This window comes from Convolutriloba macropyga, chromosome 9, assembly GCF_964194025.1.
Source record: "Convolutriloba macropyga chromosome 9, txConMacr16.3, whole genome shotgun sequence".
In the NCBI taxonomy this organism is placed as follows: Eukaryota; Metazoa; Xenacoelomorpha; order Acoela; family Convolutidae; genus Convolutriloba; species Convolutriloba macropyga.
In genome coordinates this window covers 6,911,294-6,925,524 of record NC_134476.1, presented here as the reverse complement: position 1 = coordinate 6,925,524, position 14,231 = coordinate 6,911,294, and the positions used below count along the sequence as shown (strand labels likewise).

Genomic DNA, 14,231 nt, shown 5'->3' with positions numbered 1-14,231 from the left:
ACAAAACATGAGCCAAATGCACAGAACATTATAGAGGACGTCGACAAAGCGGAAAATGAAATTTTGTCTTTGACTCGCAGTAGCAATGTTAATGCTTTCTATTGATTGTCGCAGGTGCAATTGTCATGATTCTAAAGTTCTAGTCGATATTGTATGTTTCCGGTGAATGTTTGCCAACACAAGATGAAACATAGGAGCCAAAAATAGGGAGTATTTCAAGTTGTTTTCCGGACGACTTCAGGGACATTTTTAAAGTTCTTAGTCATCATTTTCCAATTGTCTCAAGTTTTTGTCTAAGAATTCCAAAAACTCACCTTGAAATCAAATTGAAAAAAGCAACACTTTTTTAGTGTTTTGGATTTTTTTTTAATCGGTCGCTTGTTTTTGAAAGTTTTTGCCGCCGTTGTTTTGCTTGCTTGCTTTTATCTCACCTTAAAACTTACAACTCCGCTTTTGCCAGCTACAAGTCCGGATCCAACAAGTGATCAATTGGTACATAACTTTTAAGTTTCGTTACATCAAGTTTAGATGAATTAATCTTTTAAATAATATGTAAGGCAAAGCTACATTACTGCTAAGTGAGTCGAATTCATTACAGGTAAACGTTTTTAATCTTGCATGATTAGAAAACATATCATAAAATCTGTTTTCTAAAACGTAATAATGAACTATTCGTGGAAATTTTTTGACCCAGGAATCAAGTTCAAATGAAATAGTCATTGATAACAACTTGATGAAATTCTGACACAAATTGTCTGAAATTTGTATTGTTCTATCTAATTACGTACTGATTATAGAGGACGCTGATATATCCAAATGCACAAAACCTGAGCCTGACATTTTTGGCCCAACAAAATTCACTGTGACAAACTTTGATCAAACAAAAGTGTTTCAAACACCAGCTGTGGCGAAGCCTTCCCGATGAAATTTGTATACTTTTCAAAGGAAAGAAGGAATGCAGCCTTTGAGCATGCACGTTTCGAAGGCTTCAAAATTTTCTGCCCGATTGCGGTTTTTCTAGGTTGAAGTCTAAACAAGGTTGGAATTCATGTACACTTCATGCCTATAGAGCGGGTGTTCATAATTGAGAAAGAAACACCGAAAGTCCGAACAATAAGGCAGTAAGGCGCAATGTTTGATAAAAAAATAGCTTTTGGTTGTTACTTTTGTTCAAAATTACTCATAGTTAGAAGCATTTGAAAAATAATGAGCGTAAGCACCTAGCTAATTGTAAGGTTGCCAGAATTTTTATTAAACTTATCATCTCAAAGGTCTGTGGCACTTGAATAGTAATCAAATCTCAGTATATAATGATTGGCTCATCTTTAAATATAGTGTAATGGAGGCTAACAAAAATCCAGATCAAACTGGGAGCCACACTTTCTGTTTTCGGGTAGTTTCATTTATAGAAATTTCTAAATGCAAAAAAAGGGATTGCAGGTAACTTTGATTTCAAATTTTTTTAATCGTTGAAATAAATGAAATAATTGTGGAAATTGCCTGCTTGTATTTGAAGTAAAAACATATTTTTTGTGAACAATGCGTATTTTTTCCAATATTCATTATTTTTTATACGTTCGTGAGCTTAGCTATAAACAATTCCATTATATTTATCCCAAGATAAAATAAAATGAACAAAAAACAAATTTTCTGAGCTTTGCACGAATTGGTAAACTATAGTGATCAAATATATTTATTTGTTCTCTTTTAAGTGCTTTGATTTTCTGGAAATAAATTTCACATCGATACAAAACATAATTCGTGGCTTCCAAAATGTGCTTTTCATTTTTTCAAACGTACAAAAACACACACACACACACTGACACATAAGCACTCACACACAGACAAAGACACACACCCGCACAAATACAGACACACACACACACACACACACACACACACACACACATAGACATAAACACACACTAATACTCATGACACACAGAGACACACACATACACACACAAACTTACACACACGCACACACGCACAAACGCGCGAACAAACCTACACCCAAACACATACATACAAAAACATTGGCACACACAGACAGATACAAACACACGCACCCATACACATAAATTGACGCAGACACACACGCAAACACACACACACACACACGCCCCCACAAAAATAGGCACACACGCATACTCATCCCACACACACCTACAGCACATACTCAAACACACAGAAACACTCACGCACACCCACACCTAAAAACACACACCAACGCGCACGTACAGACACACGCGCACACTCACAATGAATTACTCACTCCCTCGCTCAGTGAAACGAGTTTGTTCCCAACTGTGTCTGGTTTTAAAAACTAAGAAACACTACAAGGTCACAAGACAGAACAATAGATAAATCTTTATTCCTCATAAAAAATTTACAAAATATAAAAAGTTTTGTCTACATCAATAAATCTGAATTTACAAACAATAATTACGAGGATTAAATCACACATTGACCCTGTAATTATATAGCAGCATAATTCTATTAGCTTCTCTTCAATCTTTTAAAATCATTTTTTAAACACCAGCAGTTATTTTTTGTCATATTTTCTCGCCATTTTTTATAATTCCGGATTTCTAACTGTTTCATTTCGGTCATTTTTTAAAAATTTTCACTTGAGCAAAATGGCGCTCGAAAGTTTTGAGCTGAAATTTTTGCTGTGAAAGTTGAAAATTTGGGATTCAAATGTTTTCAGACAATAATTTGGTTCTTTGTCTGAACAATTCCTTTTGTTGCTCTGCTGTTTGTTTTTGTTGTTTGTTGTTATTGTTGTTTACGACGTGCTGATTGCATCCACCTGTGACATACTCTTCAAGTTGTTGTCTTTCTTCCACTTCATCCTGAAACAGAGGGAAAAAATGTGAAAATATTTGCAAATTTTTCCTTCTCAGTTGAATTCTTGAATAAATACTGTGATCTATTTTGTTCAACCTCCCACCCGTCGGGGCGCATATAATATATGTGCACACTAAACTGGGTGGGTGGGGGGGGGGGGGGGGAGAGAACAGATCGAAACTCTCCAAACAGAGTTTTCAGTTTTTATCCTAAACTTAAAATGTAATTTTTCGGACTAGACAAATGTATATTTTGGACGATAAATATTCAGTATTTAGGATGAATATCTCAAAAACAGCTATTTGAAAGCAAAATTTTTGGGTTTCCTATTACAGTTACTCCCTCCCTCCCCACCCCCCCCCCCCCCCCCCCCCACACACACACACACACACACACATACACACACACACACCAATTTAAGGGTCCTATTATGGTAACAGTAACAGAGGGTGAGCTATACAATCTATGCCTTCCTACAATCGACAATATTCATATATTTTTTAAAAACGACCAAGTTGTAATCCAACAACTTGATCAAATGCTACAATTTTCTTTTTTTCCAATTTCAAGACATAATTGATTGATTGAAATATAAAACATCATTGACTAAACAGATCTTTCTACCGTTCCGCATTTCGGGGGGGGGGGGGGGGGGGGTATGCTATGAGCTAGAAATCTGGGGTAACCAATGAGACATACTCGTCAACCGGCGACAAAAATCCTAATACAAAAAGATGAGAACTGGTGTCTTCCGAAAACAACAAGATGTTAGTTTTAAAGAATTCAGTCCGAAAAAGGTCATCTATCCATTTAATTCAAACACGTGCATATTGAAAAAAAGAACACTTTGTTGTCATCAGCATTTTCTTGCTATTGTACATTTGTCTATGCAGTAAAAATAGGCCGTGCTCTTTTAAATGACCGAATTTAATTTCAACACTCAATCTTAAGAGGCGATTTATACCATTGATTAGTTCATTTACTACAGAACATATTCAAATTAAACAAATCTTGTAGTCCATGTATATTACCTGTGATTTCCTGAATATGAAAGCCGCTCATTGGCAAATATGGATGGTGTGTTATGGGGCGGGTATACTTTCTTCATTATCCCCCAGTCATTCTGGAATTTTTATCGTGTAAGTTGCTGATCAAAAATCTTTATCCTGTAAGATCTTATCTGGTCTTACATGATAAAAATTCTGTCCTACGTGAACTTTAATCTTGTAAGATCTGACAAGATACTTATCAGATTTTACAAGATAATAATTCAATTTTGCTGAATTGTTATCTTATAAGATCTGATAAAAAATATTATCAGATCTTACACGATAAAAGTTCATGTAGGGCAGAATTTTTAACGTTTAAGATCTGATAAATAAAAAAATAATCGGTCAACTAACCAATTCTGAAACAAAAATATGCTTGTTGATTCTATTTTGGCGGTAATTTTATTCTGAGTCTTAACTAGGTACTATGGATAAACTTAGCAGTCCAAGATAGTTTGGGTATGTCAATAAAATTTTTCAGCCTAGTTTGACACTCATTGCCTCAGAAAAAGCACCTTTCACTCAAATAACCTTTTTCACAACATCTTATAAGTCTCATAAAGACAATATAAGATAATTTTCTCTTTGTTGCTCTGACACTTAAGTGTTGCTGTGGTTTTTTGGCTACTGCATGAAAGCAAGTGAAAGGTCTTCAATATGAAAAATATGCCATACTTAAAGAATTTTTTATCGTATATGATCTGATAAAAAACTTATCAAAAAGATGGGTCATAGCTTTCCGAATGTTTATTTCATTTGAGAATTTCTATCGTGTAAGATAAGGTAGAATGTTTATCTTGTGAGATCTGATAAAAGTTGAGAACTTTTATCGTGTAAGATCTTGTCAGACCTGATAAAAATTTTTTATCGGGTAAGATCTGATAAATTGTTTTACATAGTCTTAGTCAGGCGACGCATAATCTTACAAGTGCTTATAACACAGTTTGTTAAGAAACTTATAAGATCTTACACGATAAAAATTCTCAAGTGTCGGGTCGGCATCCTACTTTCTATTGCAATTTTTTATGTTAAGAGTATTTTAATTTATAAAGACACCTATGAAGACCTCCATGTTGAAGTTTTTGGTCAAAATAATTGATGAAAATAACCGTCCAGACTCTTTCTGGTTGTAAGATTAACCCCACAGTCTGAAATAACTAAAGGTCAAGACTTTGGCTCGTTCGTGTTTATGAAAAGTCAGAACTTCGTCAACCTCGATGAAGACTTTAAAAAATTTTCCTCAAAAATAATTAAGCTTTCGATGAGTTGTGTAAGTTTACAGCCTGTTTCTTATGATTTAATAAAGCTTTCACTTCAAAAATTATTAAGTTCCGATTTCAGATTTTTTGAAATTTTTGCAACAGCATCAGAAATGCCCGGAAAAATTGTCACCCTTGCTGTGAATTTTTTTTACCCAGAACTATGTAAACACCTCGTAGTTGTTACCATTGTGTTGACATGAGATTTATGTCTAGCTATCTTAACTTGATATCAGCAGCAAGAACTAGTTCACAAAATGACTTGACATTTTGCAATTTCGCCAAATGTTTCTCAAAAAAGATTATCGTATATTAGAAATATTTCGCGATCATCTGTGTGAAAGAGTTTTTTAATGTCACTCACACTATTTTTCTATCATCTTCTATCTATAGGTATTGCGAAACACCAAAATTGGTGGTTTAGCTTATGTGGTTAATTTTGCAGGAAAAAGATTTTTTTTTGGAAAAAAACGATTTTTCGTTTTTTCCTCCCTTTCTTGTGCCCATAACGGGAACTTCTCCCATGTGATGTATCTTGAATTTTGTTTCTTTGCTTTTGCGGTATGTTTCCAACCTGGTCTATCCTATCCGTGATTCCTTTTAAAGATTTTAAAAGAGTGTTTTACAAAAAAGAGCTTCGTCGTTTTCCTTGGCTGCACGGTAAATTTGCTTACAATTTTTCTTCTGCCCTTGGACAGCAAAGCGAGCACATGAAACATTAAAAAAATAGCTAAGACACTCTAATGTATTCATATAATGACCTCTTTTTTTCTTTGGCAGCTTATAATGTAAAAAGATGTTAAAAAGGTGTATGGTGCAAAATTTAGCTAGCTTGTGACGAAGGTTTTTAAAGTCGCAGAGTTGGTGCGTCTATGGGGCAGACTTTGGCTCGGCTGTGAGTACTTGGTGCGTTTATGCTGCTCGTAAAAAAATCCTCGCCTGTGTATGTTTGAACGCAACGTACCCCCTGTGTGTATGTGCGTTCAAAAATAACAGGACATAGCCGAGGACAACTGAAAACCTCGATCCGGGACTTAAATTACCCAATCTGCCAGTTGAAGTAAAGAAAAGCAAAAACCCTTATTTATAAACCCTTATAGTGCATTTATATCGTATACATGACTAATATTTATGAATGTATTTATATTGCACTTAAATATTAATGGGTAAAATTAAGATAGGGTAAAATTATGATAGGGTAAAATGGGTAAAATTGAGATATGGGGTGGTGTGGGGTGGGGTGGGTATGCTGTACCTTCTATTTTGGAACCATATTTTGATTTGTCGCTCCGTTAGAGCCAGCAGGTTGGCAATCTCGATCCTCCTGCGTCGTGTGAGATATCTGTTGAAGTGGAACTCCTTCTCCAGCTCCAGAGTCTGGAACCGAGTGTATGCAGTGCGTGTCCTCTTACAGTCTGTCGCTTAAATTCAAAACACGTCCAGTAATTTCACACATTAGGCTATTTTTGCATGTTTTTTTAACTATTAATGATTTTATTTGGGAACACAAATAGCTTTATTTAGATATGATTTTTCCAGTGATTCAAGATTAAGCCCAAAAAAACGGTGTAACTCAACACGATTTATCGCGAAAACGGGACTTTCGCCATGTGTTACAACCCCCCCCCCCCCAAAAAAAAATGTAGACCGCGCTAACAATCAATTATTTGTTTAACTTTCACGATCTTTTAGAGTTTATTTATATTAGTTAAAAAAGAGTGTGTAATAATGCAAAGTCAGTTTACAGATTTAAAAAGAATTAAAAAACCAACAGTCTTATTGAGATCCCAGATTATATAATCCTAACAACTGATGTGAACAATTATCTTATATAAAAACAAAACTGGCAAAATTGAAAAATAACGGGCCGAAATTTCCCATTAGCCGCATAACGATCAGATCTGATATCATATTATACAAATAACTACTTACGTACTACGATCCGTACGTGACATGTACGAACATTAAAAGCGTCTACCGGTACCAAAAAACGACTTACAAAGAAAGTGGCCTGCGCTTTCCGATGCCGATTTCCGTTAAATGCCAAAAGCGCTTAAATTTTGTGAAAGTGGGGTTCACAAAGCAATCGAACGCCTTAAAATGAAAAATAGGATCGGATTAATTTGAAGAGTAGTTACGTTCGGCTGTAAGGGCATTTCACAAAATTTTAATCTTTTTAATCATTTTGCCGCTCAATTTTACGAATTATTGATTAAAGATTACTAAAATGAAGGATTATACTGCAATTAATCTGCCGCAAAATTCTTTGTGGAACAGGCTTCCGTCAAACATACTTTCCGTTGTTCAGCAATTTTTGCTTTTCAACGTCGAGTTTTAATGTGAAAACACTGACTGGAATTTCCATACAGGGCACCACCTTTTCGTCCGTGAAGTTTGTAAGAAAGTTTCGCATGCGCGAACCACCAGCTATGCCTTGATTAAAATGGTAACATATATAAGTAAAATATGTACAAGTATTTGGTATACAAATTAAGGAATAGTTTTAATCACAAATTATCAGTTTCCAAATTTAGAATGTCATTTATGCTGATATCATGATTGCAATTAAGAGAAAGTCAAAAACAAAGTACTCGGAGAGTACCAGAAAAGTACCAAGAATGTACTGGAAAGGCACCACGAAAGTACCGGGAAAAGTACAAGGTCGTTAATTTATTCATATGAAGACTTTTTGTAGTGATTCTTTGTCATATTTTTCGTTGGTTCAAAAAAAAATGTCAAATTTGTTTAAAACTTAACGCAATTTATATTATTAATCTTAATTAAATGATTTCCATAAGTAAAGCATAACGTTTTCAATTTTTACACTAAATTTACTGACAAAAAAAAGAAAATATCGTTTTATCAATTTTTCCAGATGAAACATTTTCGTTATCTTTTTAATTGATATGCAGCTTTTAATGTTGTTAAAAGTAAACCAAGATTTCACAAAATAAGCTAAAAGGGTAACAACTAAAAAATAAATTCACGAACCATGTTATAAGGTAGTCTGTGACAACAATAGATGTTTTATATTTCATGTATGATCTTGTCCAATTACTAAAAATAATGCATTAAAAAATTTGAAAATTGTTCTTCTAACAAAGATGTCGGATTACAGGAAAATTAACTAATATTTGTTGCACACCATGCGGGAAATCATAAAAATTACGTGATTTTGTGCAATGTGCTAGATATATAAAAATTTTTATCGAGCAAATTTTCGTTGAACTGGATAGCAAATTCAATTTAACTCTCAGTAAATATTCCTTTGTTTTACACATTACATTTCGCGGGCACGGTTACATATAACAAAAATACACCTTTTCAGGAAAAAATACTTTGCCGAATTCTGTGATCTCTGGGGTAGCAGTTTAAGCGTTTTTAACTTCTTTTAAAATTTTCATGTTAATGTTACTAAGAAACCATAAAACAATATATGACTTAGCTAGATTATTTAATGGTGTTCAAGACCTTAATTCGAGTTTAATTCTGGACAGAGTTATCCTATCAGAGCTATTCAACAAAGCTATTGAATCTTGGCTTCTGTCTGATTGCATGTTTCAGTTTCTATCTGTAACACTGCGGATAATAAGTACCGAAAATTTCTAAGTTATTTCTCAAAAAAGATGTTCAGGGCTGTATGAAGAAGTATCGGTTGACAAAAAAGGACTTGGGACTTAAAACGTTTTAACCGTTTTTTTTAAACTAATTTAAAACCCTTCATCAAAGGCTCCAAAAATAAACTGAATTTGATGAGAAGCTATGCGATTTCAATTGATAGAATATGCGCTTTTTTCTTGTGCACACATGTAAACTCTAAGGAAAAGAAATTGGCATAATAATGAAGGGAATGGAACATTTTATGGCAATTTTGCTATATTGGCCAGTCAGGCTAATTTATCTTGTTTAGTAATTTTTTTTGCACTTTTATTAATTATTGACCTTAATCTTCATGATGTACATATAAAATTGTGAGAACATTTTATGCTCGCATTTTAGGCCATTTTTTAATAATGTAAGGTCAAATTTTTAACTAAGTAATTTAATGATTTTATAATTTTACATAATGTTATATTCTTAACTTTACATTGCCTCTTTTACCATTTGCTTTTTATACTTATGTGTACCAGAGGAAATTAACAATGTTCTTTTTAAACGATCCGGTTACAAAATTAAAACGCAAACCATTTTTGTTTTGACATTGCATGTGCCCTTAATTGAGGTTTGCAAATAATATACAACCGCTAATTGAGGGGTGGGGGGGGGGGTCGCGGAAGAAAAGCTTTTCCATTTTTTTTGTTTCTTACGTGGTCTTTTGCTCATCCAGGCAAACATTTTGGATCCATTGCTCGTGACATGAGAAGCGGGTGAAATTTGTTCATGACACGTAGTCAAGGATTCAGTACCCACACCCTCAAGGTCCAAGCTGTTCATGCCCCCATCAGCACCTGCGGCTACCATCATCAAGCTATCAGAACCCAGAACCGGGTTCGAACCCTGGAATTTGAACTGCCCGTACTGAACAGCAGCGGAACTCAAGTCGTTCACGTGCGCGGCCCCGGGTTTCAAAGACCCCGCCGAAGTTGCGTGGTGGGTTAAATTAGCGGCTGCCGACTGCATTGTTCGGGTGTCGAATGTCGTCGGGAGGAACCCGAAGTGCCAGTTTACAGGGTTCGTTCCGTTTACCGAAGCCGAGTTGGCAGTAAGTTGTAAAGCTTGGTTAGTACTACCGTGTTGTAATGAATTAGTGTTGTTCGACTGGTTGTGGTACATAGACGGGTAATAGGGTGAATAAGTTGACAGGGTCGCGGCGGCCGCGGGTAGCAAAGGGTGGGGGTAATGATGACCTAATTCGGCCGCGATTCCGTTGGCGGAATAATACGGATTACTTTGATATGCCGCTGCAAGTGGAAGTGGGTTGTTGCTTCCACCGGAAATATTTCCTAAATTATTGGTCGGGTTTAGAGAATTTAGCGGGTTTTGGTGCGTTTCTTGAACTGCCGCGGGTGTGGGGAGATTGCCGGCGGGAGGGGGGTGGGCCGTGATTGCTGGGTAATTAACAGTTAATGACGTAACGTGCAAGTTGTAATCAACAGACCCCCCATGATGCGATGGGGGGTTTTGAGGGTAAAAATTACCCCCCACTGAAGGGTTCTGAGCTGTTGATTGGTTCGCGCTGGTTGAGGAAACCAAACTGTTGTTAGGGTTCAAATGACTGGAGTTGGTTGTTGGGTTAATTTCTAAAGAATTTGGAATTGGCTGTGAATTGGAACCCGGCGAACACTCTATAGGCGAGGGGTTGTTGTTATTTTCGTACATAGTTTACGAAATTAATAACAGTAAACAACAAACAGCGTTTTCCTTAAGAAAGATTTCAAGCGATAGATATATTTTCTAAATTTTAAACTATTTTCATTATTTAAAGAGAAAATTTTGAGCAAGAAATTCAAATTTAACAAATTTTATCCAAATTAATCCGAAGCATGCTTTAGCTTTGAGATTGTTATAAATTTATAACTATGATAAAAGGAAATAATAACTTAAATTTTCTGGTTGAATTCAAAACCAATTATTCAAAAGAAGTTATAAATGATTCAAACTTGGAAACTAAATTAAACTAAATTTGGTTAAGTGAAAGATTTATTATGCAATTATTAAACAGTTAAGCGTTTTCTCAAACAAAGTTTAGAAATAATAGACAACTCCCTTTTTTAATGTGACAATTTAAGCCCTTTTCTCAAATAAATTCTAATTCTAATGAGATATTTCTCATTTATGTATCGAACATCAAATGTTTCAAATTGTAAATTTACAAAATTGGGCGCGGGTAAACAAAATTAGCTTTTAAAGTTTTTTTCGACTGTCTGCAATATCCGCCCTTTCTGATTGGACAGCCAATCAGCCAATCACAGCACTCAAAATTCAATTTGCGTTTTTCTAATTGTTCTTTTTCCAGCCAGATCCGGGAATAAAAATTTTGCCCGCAGTTATTGTTGAAAAATGATTTTTTACTCTTAATTTCAAAAAAAATGTGGGATTTATTTCCATATTTTTTTCTTCAACATCCAGTAGAAATTCGATATAGCTGGTTGAAAAAAGCACATCTGGCTATTTCAAGTCCAGGAAAAGTGGGAAAAACTTTCCCAGAATTTCCCGAAATATTTTTCTTTTCCAATGAAAGCCAAATTCATCTTAGCGTAAAGAAGCAATTTTCCACAAAGTTAAAAACCATTTGATCTAACTTCAAGTGAATCATCACAATTTCATCTGTGAAAAATTAAAAATTATCGTCAAATAATTTTTTTGAAAAAATCTGAGAGAATTAGATTGATTTCAACTAATAAAAAGCGGCCAGAAAAAGAATAAATGCGCATACGTTCCGTTTTAATCATCATAAATCTAATTTGTTTTAAAAAATAACAATAATTTAGGAAACATTTTTTTAAAGTTTCTTTTAATCCCCTATTTCAAGAACACTATCGCGAATAGTTGGATAATTTTAGTGAGTTCATTGGCTGGAGTTTCTGGAATTTTTCTCAATTATAGCATTCCCACCCCCCCCCCCCCTCCGCTACAAGTTTGTGGTGCTGGACACTAATATAACCACATAGCATGAAAGGAGGGGGGGGGGATGAATAACTTTTATGGGGGGGGGGGGGGGGATGAATAACATTTTATGGGGGGGGGGGGGGGGCTAAAATGGAAGAACCCGTTTTTTTGTTACAGCATCCCATACTTAACCATGTAACCATGATAACTTAACTCCCAAAGTTAGGTCAAAAAATTTGTAAGTTAAAAAAGACAAGGATTTTGTTACCCGAATGTGACGTGAACATCTAATTCTAGCGGAGAATAAATGTGTGCTTGGCTGTTCGTTCAGCAGCGTCTTGTTCAACTAGGGGTGAAAAAATGGGGTGGGGTGTTACAGAAAGTGGGGGGTAATTTTGATCAGGGTAATAAATATTGGTGTTTTAGGGGACCCACTTAAGCCTCAAAATTGGGGGCAATAAATAATTATTTGTCGTCTCCTGCTAACAAATTGCTTTTCTATCCTGGGCTTCAATTTATTGTGTTATAAAAAAGATGCACGCGTATTGAGGGGTACCCTAATAGAAGGTAAATCCACTCTTGGCCTGAACAGACATTCAGGGGTGTGATCAGCCAAAAAGGATCAGTTATAATTGAAAAAGTGTCATAAACGGTTTAGTATAACTAATCATGCTCCACCCAATCGCGCCTCGTTCAACATTTCTCCAAACTTAATGCAATAAATTTTTGTGCCCTGGTTGAAATATTCGGGTAGTCCGGTTGATAGTTAATCTTGTATATTTGTACTTTTTCTGACGCTTAAAATAACAATTCCTAATTCAAAGACATACGTGCTTTTTGCATCCGGTAAAATGGATCTTTTCGGTTTATTTACCCAGCTTAGTGCGTGCATATAATTTGCACCCCCGGATCATAGTAACTCAACGCTGAATCATAGTATTTCTCAGTCTGCATTTTTACTATGAACATATTTTGATCAAGTCACTTTTTACCATGAAAAGAGTAAATTCAGACAAAAAAATCGAAGACATTGAATTTAACTCTTTAGCGAAGAGGCTGGCCAGAACTGATTTTCAGTCTGTTCACTCTCTCCCGGGTCAACGATCATACAACTTTCTTTGATTTCGTACTAGGTCATATATGATTCTTAGTAATCATACTAGGTCATATATGATTTTTATGAATTCTTGGTAGTCATACAAGGACCACATATGATTTCCTAGAATTCATACAAGGATCATACAAAAAAATTCAAAGACTAAAAACTGTATAATTTTGATTTTCCATTGAAGTTGTAAAAATTTCTTGGATTTCATACAAGGTCAGATATGACACATAATACATTGACTGGTGCCACAAATTCTCGTATAATGTAGTCAGAGGACTTATTAAATTATTATATCGCATTTGCAATCCACATTTGACGATTTGTGTGCGCTAAAAGAATAACTTTGTGGTTTAAACGTATTCAGAAAACGAATTTGACGCGATATCCAATTTTTTTATTAATCTTTTTTTCTAAATGAGCATTTATATGTATAAACTGGCTGCAGAGTATGTCAAAAATTTTGTTATTTGTTTGGACTAACTCCTTTATTTTGTGTCCAACTTACAATTGAAATTGTATGTTAGGGTCTTTTGGCGGATCGCAATGTGATACCGGGGTATCATATAGGTGATGCCCTACCGAATAAAAAAGAAAAAAAAACATAAATGGTTCAAAATTTTCAAAAAATAGATGTATGATTCTTGGAATTCGTACTAGGATCATATATGATTTCTTGGTAATCATACAAGGATCATATATGATTTCTTTGGTTTCATACAAGGATCGTACTAAGAAATCAAGTATGGACAGTATGAAATCATATATGATCCTTGTATGAAATCAAAGAAACTTCAACCCGGGCTGATCAGAGCTCACATCAGAGTAAAATAGACTTATACAGCAAAAAGAAACGATAATACGCTAAGCTTGAAAAACAAAAAAACAAAAAAGCATGATGGTTGAATTAATAGTACTGAAACTATCATGCTTCATAATGATTTCTACAACTGAAAAATTAGAGTTCAATGGAAGCATTTGATCACAGGGACTCCAGGGTCCTTTGAGATGCATTTATTACAAAGATATGACCCCCCTCCGACCGAAACGTTGTTTTCCAATTGTATTTCGTCGGACCAAAATTCTATCTGTTATCGTCGGAGCTAAAACTAAGACATTGATACAAAATTTCATTACAATCTGAAACAAAATCATAAAAATCTGCAATTTCGGGCCAAATTTGTCAATTTCTCGGCGTGTATTTACTAACTTTGCAGTGTACTTACTGGTATTGGCGGGTATTTTTTACTTGCAACGTTTTAAGATTGTAAGCCGCGGTCATGTTCAAAAAGTATATCGTCTAAAATTTCATTTTTTTTTTGAATTTTCCACAATTTTTCATGATTTTCCTATGAACATGATGGGAATCAAAACCAAGAATTTTCATAAAAAAAAGTATCTATGAGGTTTGTACTGCAC

At 34.9% G+C, this 14,231-nt stretch overlaps 1 protein-coding gene across 2 annotated transcripts; it reads right to left on the bottom strand.

The window, feature by feature from the left end:
- Positions 1 to 2,357: 2,357 nt before the first annotated feature.
- LOC142346003 (uncharacterized) lies at positions 2,358 to 12,047 on the bottom strand. 2 transcript variants are annotated; one of them, XM_075398475.1, is made up of 4 exons: positions 11,976 to 12,047; positions 9,466 to 10,398; positions 6,414 to 6,579; positions 2,358 to 2,855 (listed from the first exon to the last, which is right to left on the bottom strand). In XM_075398475.1, exons 1-4 carry the CDS (start codon positions 11,992 to 11,994, stop codon positions 2,789 to 2,791), a joined length of 1,185 nt encoding a protein of 394 aa, XP_075254590.1. In that variant the 5' UTR covers positions 11,995 to 12,047; the 3' UTR covers positions 2,358 to 2,788. The 2 variants fall into 2 exon arrangements, with proteins under 2 accessions (XP_075254590.1, XP_075254589.1); XM_075398474.1 differs by lacking the exon at positions 11,976 to 12,047 and having other exon boundaries at positions 9,466 to 10,658.
- Between the last annotated feature and the right edge of the window lie 2,184 nt (positions 12,048 to 14,231).

What these genes read in the sequence shown, in the direction of transcription:
- LOC142346003 (XM_075398474.1), bottom strand. Translation starts at nt 10,477, where the DNA reads ATGTACGAAAATAACAACAACCCCTCGCCTATAGAGTGTTCGCCGGGT. An exon ending in CTGGATGAGCAAAAGACCAC is followed by an intron (nt 6,580 to 9,465) that starts GTAAGAAACAAA and finishes TTTGAATTTAAG; the next exon opens with CGACAGACTGTAAGAGGACA. An exon ending in ATATGGTTCCAAAATAGAAG is followed by an intron (nt 2,856 to 6,413) that starts GTACAGCATACC and finishes CCTCTGTTTCAG; the next exon opens with GATGAAGTGGAAGAAAGACA.